Here is a 13,423-nt window from a genome sequence, read left to right as displayed (position 1 = left end):
TAAGCTCCATGTAATTTGTCCTTCAAATGATTATACATTAAGCTATGGGAAAATGTATACATTAAGCTATGCGAAATGTATATGTAACTAGAATTAATAGTACACCTCTTGGGCTGCAATATAATATTAATTAATATATATTAAGTTGAAAGGATGTTCCAGAGTGATTGCATAATTTTTTTCCATACCACACAGCACAGTGTCCTCATCAGATCCATCAGGACAGTCGTGGTTTGAGTTACACAGGAAATGTGAGCTGGTGCAGTTTCCATCATTACACTGGAATTGGCCCAGTCTACAGTGGCGCACAGGGCATGTAGATGGCTCATCAGAACCATCCCTGCAATCAAGCTGCCCATCACACTTCCACCAGATAGGGATGCATCTAAACAAAGAAATAGAAAGTACAGAGTGAAAGTTAAAAAAGGATAGATGTAGGTGTCATAATGAAACAACACAGAATTGCACACCCAGGCCAGACAAAGGCAGAGGTGTGAAGCACTCACCGCTCATTGTCGGCACATCTATACTGTGTGCTGGAGCAGCTGGGTAGGCAGCGGGCCACACCCCCTGTCTGCAAAGTCAGGAAGTGGTCAGGGCACTGACAGGTGTATCCCCGCCCGCCAGCTTTTAAGAGACATAGATGAGAACAGCCACCGTTGTTCATTCCACAGGGATTGGTTACTGAGGACCGGGAGAGAAACTGTTACACCACATGCACTTACCACAGAGAAAGAGAGGTTGGAGGTTGACCTCCCTCCTACAGAGATAAGACAAGGGTAGCTAAAGACTTCAATCTATCTTGGGAAAATATGTGATTGATAAAAGGGATTGACTTTCCTGGCCAAAGAGGGGGAGGAGAGAAAACACTTGCTGCATTGTCTTTGTCTTTGTAAATATTGGCACATACTCAAAAATGGCTTAAGTAGACATTTAAAGGAAGAGATAATGATCAGAGATAATTGGAATAATGGCTCCAAAAGGATAAAAGCCAGCAGTAGAGCTTGTGATTACACCCCGCTTGAGTTCCTCTGTCCCAGGCTCACCTATGGGCTGACGATATGGGTGAAGCACGTGGATATCAAAGGGCCTGTGAGTGGTGTTGACAAGAGCTTGGCGCCCAGTGCCATTGTATTTATTGCCTTTCTCCACTGTTCGAGTGTTCCAGTCGGTCCAGTATACAGTGTCCTCAAATACAGTTATGGCAAATGGGTGAGGAAGCACACCATCATATACAGTGTGGCGATGACGACCATCTAAATCAGAGTACCTGCAGAACAGAGTGGATTTTAAAATAAATTTTATTTCTTTAATACCACTATATTTATAAAAGTTGAACATTTATTTACTCAATGTAGTTGAGATGAGCATCAGCCCAATAGAGCATATCGTTGGTGTAGTCAATGGTAAGGCCATTGGGCCACTCAATCTTAGAAGTAATGATTGCAGACTTGTTGTTGCCGTCCATCCCAACACGACCTATGAAAGCTTTATTTCCCCAGTCAGTCCAGTACACATATCTGCAAATAACAGACAGAATATATTTGAGAAATTCATTCATTTATTCATTTATTCATTCATTCATTCATTCATTCATTTTCTATCTCAGGCGTCATTGGGCATCAAGGTAGGATACACCCTGGACGGAGTGCCAACCCATCGCAGGGCATGCACACTCTCATTCACTCACGCAATCACACACTGCGGACAATTTTTTCCAGAGATGCCAATCAACCTACCATGCATGTCTTTGGACCGGGGGAGGAAACCGGAGTACCTGGAGGAAACCCCCGAGGCACGGGGAGAACATGCAAACTCCACACACACAAGGCGGAGGCAGGAATTGAACCCCCAACCCTGGAGGTGTGAGGCGAACGTGCTAACCACTAAGCCACCGTGCCCCCCTTATTTGAGAAATTAATGTGTTATTTTATGAGACAAGAGGATCTGAATGTATGCATAACACAAGCCATATTTCTAACATTTCAGTATCCTACACAGTTGTCACATGTCAAATGTGTTACAAAATAACATTGAAGTAATTCATGCCATTCATGTCCGTGAAGAATAGCCGAAGAAGTCTACAATCTGTTTCAAACCAAACTCAAACGCTCTAATTCATATCCAACATCGACTCTGTTCTTGTTTAAGGGAAAATGTAAATCACCTGATTATTTTCATACAGAAGCATCAATTACTTTTTCATACGATTTCATACATCACATCAAATTTTGACCCTTTTGATTTTTACAAAAAATATATTTTTGTAAACATTACATTAAGAAACATATTTTTATTGTTACTGAGGTATTACATATTTAATTAACATTTCTTTATATAGCAATAATTATATTTTTGGATATTTTTCTAATTATATATTTAGCAATAATTATATTTTTACTCACTGTAGTCTGAGGTTCAAGGCAATCTGTTCTTACAAACAATAAAATTCCTTTCCATGCTATTGCAAAACTTAAAAAAAACAGCCTGAACCAGAGTTTTTTTTAAATAAACCACTGATAATCAAACTTAGGTCCAGAAAAAAGAAACAAGTGTGAAAACTCCCTAAAAGCACACATATTTGATTTTAACACAATTTAATGCATACAGTATTAAGTATGACAGTGTCTATTTTTAAAACAAATTATGTCACATAATTATATAGTTTAAAATTTGCAGTTATATTTGAATTACAGATTAAAAAAATACTAAATACCGGTCACTCACCCAAATTTTGGATGCACCACAATGGCTCTTGGATTCTCAAAGCAGTAGGTGTTGTTAGCATCCACACAGTGTTCAGCCAGTTTCCTAACAAATCGTCCATCTAGCTCAGACACCTGCAGGCAGTCTAGAAAGCTGTCTACCCAATAAAGCTTCCGTCCCACCCAGTCAACAGCCAGGCCTTCTCCATGCATAACACCATTCAGCACGACCTCTCTGCCTGTGCCGTTAAAGAGCATCCTCTCTACCACACGACGGCTCACATCGATCCAGTAGAGACGCTTGTCAATGCGGTCAAAGTCCAGAGCCACAACGCTGCTGAGGCCCTGCAGGATGAGTGAGTAGGCTTCTCCATCTGTAGATAAGTTGCGCAGGTAGTAGCGGTTGCTGAAAATCAGGTAAGGGCTGATGTTGCTGTTCTGCCGGCAACGATGCCCATCTGGCTCCCGCAGGAAACCTGGTGCACACTTACACACATATGAACCCAGTGTGTTCTCACAGATCTGACTGCATACGCTGGGTGTCTCTGAACACTCATCTACATCATCGCAGCTCTTCTTGTCAGACATAAGGCGGAAGCCAGGACGGCATGTGCACACAAAACTGGTGGGGGTATCGGTGCATTCGTGGTCACAGTGGTGCACAGATGGGTCTGTACATTCATTAATACCTGAAGAAATATCAAGCAATTATTACTGCAGCAGACCAAGTCAAGTTCTAAAATATCTTAAATATCCCTTAATGACAAGGTAGAAGTTAGAAGAGAATGATCTACAGTTACAGAGCAATATTACAACTTCCAGTATTGATTATTCATTGCTGAAAAATCAAACGCTCCTTCTGTTAGCTGTATTGCTTAATTTCACATCTACTCACCGCAGCCTTTCTCATCACTGTTATCATTGCAGTCATCGCTGTGGTCACACACTTGGCTGGATAGTACACAGTTGCCATTGTCACACCTAAACTTCCCAGGAGGGCAGGTAGGGGCTGGAGTGTGGCACAGGTGAGGCAGCTCATCTGATTCATCACCACAGTCATTATCTCCATCGCATTGGAAGTCCTGTGAGATACAGCGGCCATTCTGACAGGTGAACTGATGCTGCTGACAGGCCTCGTAGGTACAGCCTTGCTCATCGCTACCATCTCCACAGTCATTACGCCGGTCACACCTACAACACAGGACAGATGCAAGACAGATATGTGTAAGTGAATCTAAATCAGTTACTCTTTATTGTTCAGCCTTCCCTTCTTCACATGTTACAGATGTACAAAGGTACCTTACATTTGCATGCACATATTTATAGATATACAGTACAAGTTTATTTTTTCCTGTGTGTACAATAGTAATATGAACACATCTATTTATCATGGTAAGTATATACAGACAGTAATATTAGCGCTGACCTATATGCACTGCGAATGCAGAGGCCGTTGCTGCAGGTGAATTCAGTGGCAGAACAGGACCTGCGTGTACAGTTCTGGTGCTCATCATATGCATCTGAGCAGTCTGCATCTCCATCACATACCCAGTCCCGAGGGATACACTTCCTCTGTGGGGGACGATTATTCACACAGGTGAACTCCAGTGGTGTGCAGGTTCGATTAGCTGAGAAGTCAAAACCCACCAAACTGATTAGAAAATGACCCTCAAAAATTATTTATATTTACAGCATAATGGGAATTGCACAATGGTATCGCTTGTGGCAATTTAAAACATGTCTTGTTATAAGCTCTAACCTGTGGCAATTTAAAATACAACTTTCATCAGTTGATGTTAATCAACAAAAATAAAAGTTCACACTACTCTGTTCCTTAACGAGCCAATATTAATGAAGGGACCACAGCATGTCAAGTAGGAGTAGGAGCCAATTTTACTGTTTTAATGCTTCTATTTTTAAATAATTTCAAATAATCTCACATACATATCGGACAGTTTAGTCCATATATGGACTACATAAATGACATTAATAAAAAAAAATATGACATTAAAGATGTCTCTTCTGTAATAATGTCCTGTATGCAACCAAGGCTGCGCTTTACAAAAATAGGCTACTGAATGCTAAGAAGATTGAATGGAAAGAAGTTATTTCAATAAAGACATCTGTTTTTTGATCTGTTCTCCATACATTTTAACATTTTAATGCCATTACACAATTAGGGAAATCCTTTTAGGGTCATGCTGGCTCTGTCCCAATTGACTGAACTTTGGCATTTCATTGTTTGGACTCCTCAGAATCAGGCTGCATATTGTGAACAGACACACTGGACAGAAAGTGCATGACAGCTGGAATCCAGAGAGAGCCAAGCAGCATACATGACCACAAAGCAGCGAGTCAGGCAGGGGAAATCAGGAATGCAGATTCCTCACTCTAACATTTTAGACATCAGCCACGAGCCAGGCTCTTCTGCATTTCTATTGAGCTGTCAGACTGGTCTACATTGAATCAGGAAGTACAAAAGAGGGGAGTACAGGATAGAAGAGGACAGCATTGAACTGGATAAAACTGGAGATGAGATGAGAACTTATAGGATAAAAACAGAGACAAGAGAAAGAGCAGGCAAGAGAAAATGAGCTGAAGATCACTTACCACAGTTATGCCTCTGGTCCTCATCACTCATGTCCCCACAGTCATTGTCTCCATCACAGATCCAGGAGGATGCGATGCACCTGCCATCATCACAGCGGAACTGGTCTAAACTACAGGTTCTCACTATGGTGGCTGTAGGATTAACACACAGCACAAGCAATGCCTAAAAGGTGCAGTACAATGGGAATTGAAAATTCTACTCAGAATTCTATCCTGTCAAGCTAGACACCAAAGACACTGGTATGCTGGAAACAGGTACATGAGACCAAGTATTAGGTGCTACATTCATCTCTTATTAAAAAGGCAAGCGAAGGTGTGTGTTTTGGAGAATTGTTAAGAAGCATGTGAAACTCAATCAGTGGTTCACACTATAGAAATACTACTACAAATAATACAATGACATTCATTTTAGACATCTATAGCTTAAACACTCCTTTTTAATAACAATCTGGGCTATCTTTATAAAATAAAAACATTACATAATTTAATACTTACATGTAAAAACATTTTAACCTGACAGTCTAAATAGACAATTATGACTTCTTAAAACTCAAATAGACTCTTGTTAGCTGAGCCTTTTTGCGATTATTAATAATTCCTGATAATTCCTATTAATAATTAATGTGTACTTTATGGTCAAAAAGTGCAAATGTGTAACCAGGAAATTCATTCCAGTTTTAAAATGAAGTCTATTTTGTTGAAGTTATCAACTGTTTACTGATGAAGAACTGAGTGCAAAACTGATCGTGGCAAGTGGCACTTTCCAGAGCAATCAGATACATCTCTAGGCTGTATTCAGAAATGTATATATATATATATATATATATATATATATATATATATATATATATATATATATATATATATATATATCATGTAATGTATGTATATTATGCAGTAATTCATAATGATGACAGTTTACTCACTGCAAGTGGAAGGTTCATCTGATCCATCTGCACAGTCAGTACCACCGTCACAGTACCAGTGTGCTGGTATACAGCGCCCATTTGTGCAGCGGAACTCATTCTGAGTACACGTAGATGTTGCTAAATAGGTAGAGCAGACACAAGCAAGCTTAAAAAAAGAGCTTGTTTTGGTGTTTCAACACAACCTCACCTATCTCACAGATAAACCCACTATGACATGAGCCAAGTGTAAATTAGACAAATTTAGAAAGGTCTTTTCCAGACCCTGTTTAACTTTACATTCATTAATTTTAACTTAATTTTAGCAAAATTATCCACTTGACCCACAAAATAACAAAACAAACCATGATTTTTGTATACTGCTTAAAATGCTAAGTTTAAACACAACACAAGCTTTCGGTATGACTATGTCAAATGACAAATTACCTGTTTATAAAGCAAGACTGATAAAGTTACATGCTTGTCAATTTACAATGAAATCACTCAAACCATATTTCAAGGTAACCTTAGATTTATATGTGACATACAATAGACACAGGTTAAAATCAACCCTGGACGTAAAATGGAATGTAACTGGAACAAACACAGAACTTCATCTCTGTATAAGAAGATTTCAAGTTAAGACAACATCTCACATGTTTTTTTTTTATTCTTTAATTGCAGGGGCCATTTATTCACCCACTGAAACACTAATTCATGTTAAGTCAATGTAACACTCAATCCACATATTGGTACACAGTGTCTATACACAACATATATATACACAACACCTTTATTTCATTACACACAAAACCTACCGCAGTGTGTGGGGCTCTCATCACTCATGTCTCCACAGTCATTATCCCCATCACACAGGTAGGAACGTGGGATACAGATGTTGGTACTCTGGCATTTAGTGTGACCAGGCTGACAGGTCCTCTCAGCTAGAGAGCAAAATATCAAATGACAGTCAATAACAGAACATCCTGAAGTGAAGATTTATTCCTTTTATACCACAGCAATTTTCCATCAAATTTGCAATTTAAAAAACAGCATGGCATGCTTTTTATCCATTTATAGTTACAGTTTAAGCATTATAAGTTATATTATACAGTAACTGCATTATAACATCTACAGTATATAACAAATCTATTATAACAGATAGAAACTCAGATAGATAGTCATTCCCTCATCAGCCACTATTTTTTCTCATGTTAATAATAATTACAAACATTTTTGAATGACTAGTGTAGCGCATCCATCATGCAAGCCCCTGTAAAATAACTGCTTCTATAGAAATGTTAAATAAATCTCGATTTGTTGATATGCAACACAGAAATGCTGGTACAGAAAATTCACCACAACTTTCTGACCAAGTTGAATCAAGAATTGCTGTGGTATACATACAAACATACAAACATAATGGAATTAAGAATAATGAATCACAAGCATACCACAATTGCGTTCATCCGAGGTTCCATTGTCAAAACAGTTATTGATGCCATTGCACACATACTCCCGAGCGATGCAGCGGCCATTGTTGCAGGCAAACTCTGTGTCTGGGTCGCAGGGTCGAAACAAGCAGCCTTCCTCATCACTGTTATCACCACAGTCATTGTAGTGATCACAGCGGTAGTGGTATGGCACACACCGGCCATTGTCACAGGTATACAGGGTGGGCTCACAGGTGTGAAAAGCTGCCAATGGTAATAAAAAGGATATAAACTGCTTTTTAAAAAAAACATAAATAACAATAAAACAAATTTACATGCTATTCTTGAGCTGTGATGTTGATGCTGACTCCAGTAGCTTCCAAATCCAGAGACTTTATTAGTGAAGTAGTTACAGTACAAGCAGATATTACATAGCATACAAGCAGTACATAAAAGCCAATTTTCCAAGAAAGTACTTGATTAAATAGACACTAATATCAACTGATAAAATAAGTTAGTTTGTAAACACTAGATATTACCTGAGAGAGAAATAAATACCGCCACTTGTGGGACTGCATGCAAAAAAGCAATGTATTTTCTATTGATTAGTCATTTCTAATAATAGGTTGTTAAATGCAGGCAAATCTATATTAATTCTGAAACAGATGATTAAAGAAACATAATCATACACACCAAAATTGAAATCACTCTTGAATCCTGGAGACAGAGACATTATATTGCATTAGGCAGAAAATTACACATTAGCAGAAGATTGAGCAGAGACAATAGCAGTAGTACAAGTCCAATGTAAAAAAAATTACACTACATAAATTATTGAGAAAACTAGAAAAATATATTTGCAGCATGATTTTAAAGCATTTAAAACGCCAGAATCACATCACAAATCAACCAATCGACAATAAGCTGATTATTCACAACCACCAGTGCAAAATTTTAAACTGCTTTTTATGACAATATTGACTCAACAAAATTTCATTGCCCATAATCTAGTGTTACGAGATCAAATTGCAGTTATTATTGGGATTTTCACTGGTATGCAATGTGACATCATACTTTAACATACGGCAGCTCATCATTTGTTCATTTTCTAACCCCAATGCTGGGGTTAAATCGGGACTTATAAAATTTGTTGATACAAGTTTTGATTTAGTTTTAATTTATAATAATAATTTGACTTGAAACAGCAAGCTAGGCTAATTGCATAGCTGATATTAAATAGAACTAGGTAGCAATGACAAGAGCATTGTTATGATTACAGTTTGAAGTTTTTTTTTTGGACATCAACACAAATTGTGCTCCAGGTAGCACTTTTCATGTTCTGGAGAAAAAAATCCAGTAGTAGTCAAATTCAGGTTCTGTAAAGTCATAGCAAGTGCTAGAAAATGTAAAAACTAGTAGTGTGATAGTAGTGTACATGTCAAAATATTGTTTTATTAGAGATTATGAATGTACAGTACAGGTTAGGTCAAAGACTATATGGCTTGAAACACAAGTTCAGCTTACCACACACTCTCTCCAGTTCATCACTGCCATCACCACAGTCATCGTCATTGTCACATTTCCATGTTGCACGGATGCAGTGACCATTCATGCAGGTGAACTGGCCTGGCTGGCAGCGAGTGCCATTATCAGGGATGCAGTATTTGTTGTCAGCCAGATACCAGCGACCTTCTGATGGACACTGGCACTCTGCCCCCTGAGGACCTAAACACAGCAAACTGCCTGTTACTAGTAGAAACAAGACAAATCTATAAATTAATGGAGACTTTAGAACTTAAACAGAGATTTATTAATATGAATCAAATAACATGAACAATTAACTGGACACGCTGAACAAAACTGATCTATGGATAGAGAGACTCAATAAGTAGCTGCATGCCAGAATGCTCCTTTAAACAAACAATAATTTTCCATATTTATCAGTGTAATAATCTCTAACACACGTTGTCCATCACCTGGAGTGCAGATATGGCTGCAGCCTCCATTAAATTGTAGGCAAGGGCTGCTGCATTGCTGCTGTTTGCTGTTGGACAGCACATGGATGTCCATAGGTCGAGATGGAAGGTTCTGAATCATAACTCTCTGGTCTGAGCCATCGTGCTTGTTCGCTCTATAGATGCTGCGTGTGTTCCAATCTGTCCAGAAAATGTGTTGTCCATACACAGTCATGGCAAATGGGTAAATGGCTGTGCTTACGATGACCTCTCGGTTAGTACCCATCAAAGAACAGCGCTCAATCTTCTGTCTGATTAAACAAAGAAATAAACAAAAATACAACAATTTATGGATTGTGGATGAAAGATAATATAGTTGATTTATTGGTCTGTATAAAGGGATGGCACAGAAACGTACAAGCTGGCATCGGCCCAGTAGAGTCTCTGCTCATCATAATCCAATGTAAGACCATTAGGCCACACCAAACTGCTGTTAACAATCTCAGTCCGAAAATTTCCACCCAGAGTTGCACGCTCAATCTTAGCATTAGTTCCCCAGTCAGTCCAGTACATGTATCTAAAGACAGAAGAAAATTCTTAAATATGAATAGAAAGAAACATGTAGCAAGATGAGCAATTGTGATGGATATTATAATTAAAGGACATTTTTATTCACAAGAACCTCAAAATAATTTCTAATGAGGCACATAAGGAGACATAAGACATAAGACTCCTGTTAGATTATGGTTGGTTTCATCAACCAGTACCAATAATATTATTATAATACATTCTACTAAAAGGTGATAGAAACCTACCCACTGCATGGGTCCAGCATGATGGCTCGTGGTCTGGGCACATGAGCTATAAGAGTTCTCTGTGACCCATCCACAGCCATGGAGTTGATGGTCTGATTAACATAGTCACTGTAATAGATCCTCTTATTGATCCAGTCATAGGCAATACCATCAGGAGCACCCAAATCTACATATACAGAAGATGCAGACATACCATATTACTTAAACATGCTTGTCCAACACTAAATAGGTAACATTGTATATATTTATATATATATATATATATATATATATATATATATATATATATATATATATATATATATATATATATATATATACACATATATATAGTAGAGTAGAGTACCTGAAGCCACCACGGTAGCAGGTGAAGTAGGAGATGATAAGCTAATGTAACTGATCTTGCTCTGTCCAGCTCCAGAGCTTTGGGTGAAATAAACCCTGTTGTCAAGCCTGTCATAATCTAGTGCCACAGAGGTCCGGGCCACATTGACCACAGGGAAAGGCAGGGAATGATCATCAGGGTCAAGCCATAGTGAGCGAACTGTACTCTCTGTAGTGTATATGAGGTAATCATCACGAGACACCACACAGGTCATACCATCCACAGCCAGGTTCCCAAAGGCACATGCACACTTCCTTGTCTGACTGCCAGGAAGTGCAAAGCAAAAGTGAGAACAGCCTCCATTAGACACTAAACAGGGATTATTATTAAGTTCCTGTGCTGAAGAGGGCTGCATCCGCTGGTCAAAAATGGTGACGTCTCTCAACATGTTAATGTTGTCTCTGATCACAACTGGCTGGTCAGTGTTTTCTGGTTCTTTACTGACCTGGAATACCTTTTTCAGGTTTCTGTCCACCCAGATAATATTATTCTCAAACACAGTAATGCCATAAGGAGTTGGATAGCGGCTTCCATACCGCACAATCTCTGTTTCACCTCCATCGGGCAAAACCCTTGCAATCATGTCCAGTGAGTCATCCACCCAGTAGATATACCCATTCCTGTGGTCCAGAGCAAGCCCCCTTGGTGTGATAATACCAGATGTGACCAACACGGTCCGGTTGGTACCATCCAGGAAAGCTCTTTCAATCTTGGGGTTCTGACCATAATCAGCCCAGAAGAGGAATCTTTTTTTTGGATCAACCACAATATGACGTGGCATGTCCACCTGGGTCTTTAGGAGAATGCGCCGAAAAGTCGTGTTAAGTCGAACAACTTCAATGTAGGTCTCTGTCAAGAAGGCATTAGTGAAGTACAGATTCCCTGTTCAAATACAAAAAAACATTTATAGTGTTGGCAATTGTTGTGTTCATTAATACATATTCTAACTATGCTAATAATCAGTGCAAATACATATAACTATATACTGTGTTCTTTTTTTTTCATTTCACAGTTAATTAAGGTGAAGGTGAAATCAGATCAGCAAGTTCAAATCCACTTATGATTTTGTAATCTTTCATTGTTTAATCAATCCAAGGAATCTTGTCTTTTGATTGTTTAAAGTTGGTGATAAAGAAAAATAAATCTGCTTGTATTGTAGCTCAGAATTTTGTTCCTACTCTGCTCCAGTGTAACTCTGTTGAAACTAAGTGGGAGAACTACATACCTGTGTCATAAAATAAATAAATAAATAATAATTGCATAGCTGAAGCAAAATTGACATTGAAAGAACAAATGCACCATCACAAGGTACTTCCTTTTTAACAAATACTCGTTTTATGTTCGTATACTGACAGGTACAGACAGGTGACAAATTAAAGGACAAAATGGTGTCTCTGTTATGCTGTGGGGGCATTTTGTACATATGGTTTGGGCTGTAATGTCCACTTAGAATAAAGTTATTCTGACTGATCACCTGCTAATGGAAGTGTTTCTTCAAAGTAACACAGCCCCATCCATGGGGCTCAAGGGTTCATTAAATGGTTTGATGAATGAAAACGTTATGTAAGTCATAAGCTATGGACTTCAAGGTCACCAAGTCTCCATCGAATGAAAACACCGATAGGACATGCTAGACAGCATTATCTACCATCATCATCAAAACACAAAGTCTGAGAAGATCTTGAAAGAACAGTTTCCATCCCTCAAGTAGTATTCCAGGGACTTACAGCACTGTGAAGTAAAGCCTTTCTGGTGAAATGTGGTGGCATGCACAGTTAATATTAAAATTTAATATTTCGATTTATTTTGTCACTATAATAAGGCAACTTTTTAGTGATGCTGTCTGTTGTGCATGTTTGGTGTTGAAATATGCAATCTCCAGCAATCTTAGGCAGATTAACAATGTAGGCTAAGGCTAAGAGAAAATCTATAATGAAAATAAAAAATTTAATAAAATTTAATCAAAGTAATACAGTGGAATTACAGTGAAAGTATAATGCCCAAAGTTTTTTGACACTATAAACAGATGAGTACATGCATTCTAGTGAAAACTCTTAGTCAGCCATCGACTCTGTACACTTTTTCACCAAAGTCAGATCATAGCCAAACCACCAGAATTCCTCAGATTACACCATATCCATATCACCTGTGAGCCTTCAGAAAAGCCTCTTATGCTTGGACATCTTATACACTATCAAATTGAAACCCCTAGGCAAACTCTGACTTCTGAACTTTTCTACCATGTTCCTCACATTCAAGCAAAAGATGCATACAGAAACTAGTCCTTTAACAGCTTATTTATTCTGTGAAAGTTATATATTGTGACCCTATTCCACTGAGAAAGTGTAGAGTGAGATTAAAAACACACACCTGCTGCCCAGTCCACTGCAATACCTCTGATCCCATTGCGTCCAATCCCAGAGGTGACAATACTGCGGAATCCAGATCCATCAGGCTTTATCCGCCTGATGCCGTTCTGAGAGGCAACAGTGCTGCTGAAGTCGCACCAGTACAGAAACCCAGAGGGCATGTGCACATCTACATGCAGAACATTTCGACCTGTGGGACAAACACATGTCCACTACTTCAATGAATGAACATAGAAATTGTTAGCA

At 38.6% G+C, this 13,423-nt stretch overlaps 1 protein-coding gene across 3 annotated transcripts in view; it reads right to left on the bottom strand.

Annotated features, from left to right (window-relative positions):
- Nucleotides 1–13,423, bottom strand: part of lrp2a (low density lipoprotein receptor-related protein 2a) — a 62,028-nt gene that overhangs the window by 17,017 nt on the left and 31,588 nt on the right. For 2 of the 3 annotated variants that reach the window (XM_060876785.1, XM_060876786.1), the window contains 17 exons: nucleotides 13,179–13,367; nucleotides 10,770–11,690; nucleotides 10,424–10,589; nucleotides 10,027–10,185; nucleotides 9,630–9,919; nucleotides 9,178–9,378; nucleotides 7,675–7,917; nucleotides 7,039–7,164; nucleotides 6,242–6,361; nucleotides 5,316–5,447; nucleotides 4,132–4,333; nucleotides 3,601–3,896; nucleotides 2,728–3,394; nucleotides 1,350–1,520; nucleotides 1,047–1,270; nucleotides 507–684; nucleotides 189–385 (listed from right to left, as the gene is read on the bottom strand). In XM_060876785.1, coding sequence (XP_060732768.1) covers nucleotides 189–385; nucleotides 507–684; nucleotides 1,047–1,270; nucleotides 1,350–1,520; nucleotides 2,728–3,394; nucleotides 3,601–3,896; nucleotides 4,132–4,333; nucleotides 5,316–5,447; nucleotides 6,242–6,361; nucleotides 7,039–7,164; nucleotides 7,675–7,917; nucleotides 9,178–9,378; nucleotides 9,630–9,919; nucleotides 10,027–10,185; nucleotides 10,424–10,589; nucleotides 10,770–11,690; nucleotides 13,179–13,367 — 4,482 coding nt within the window. Of the gene's footprint in view, nucleotides 1–188; nucleotides 386–506; nucleotides 685–1,046; nucleotides 1,271–1,349; nucleotides 1,521–2,727; nucleotides 3,395–3,600; nucleotides 3,897–4,131; nucleotides 4,334–5,315; nucleotides 5,448–6,241; nucleotides 6,362–7,038; nucleotides 7,165–7,674; nucleotides 7,918–8,346; nucleotides 8,371–9,177; nucleotides 9,379–9,629; nucleotides 9,920–10,026; nucleotides 10,186–10,423; nucleotides 10,590–10,769; nucleotides 11,691–13,178; nucleotides 13,368–13,423 lie in introns of all 3 variants that reach the window. The other variant, XM_060876784.1, reaches the window with a different exon arrangement.

This window comes from Tachysurus vachellii, chromosome 8 (assembly GCF_030014155.1).
Source record: "Tachysurus vachellii isolate PV-2020 chromosome 8, HZAU_Pvac_v1, whole genome shotgun sequence".
NCBI classification, from domain to species: domain Eukaryota; kingdom Metazoa; phylum Chordata; class Actinopteri; order Siluriformes; family Bagridae; genus Tachysurus; species Tachysurus vachellii.
Note: the sequence above shows the minus strand (reverse complement) of the source record. Positions and strands in the feature narration are given on the sequence as shown.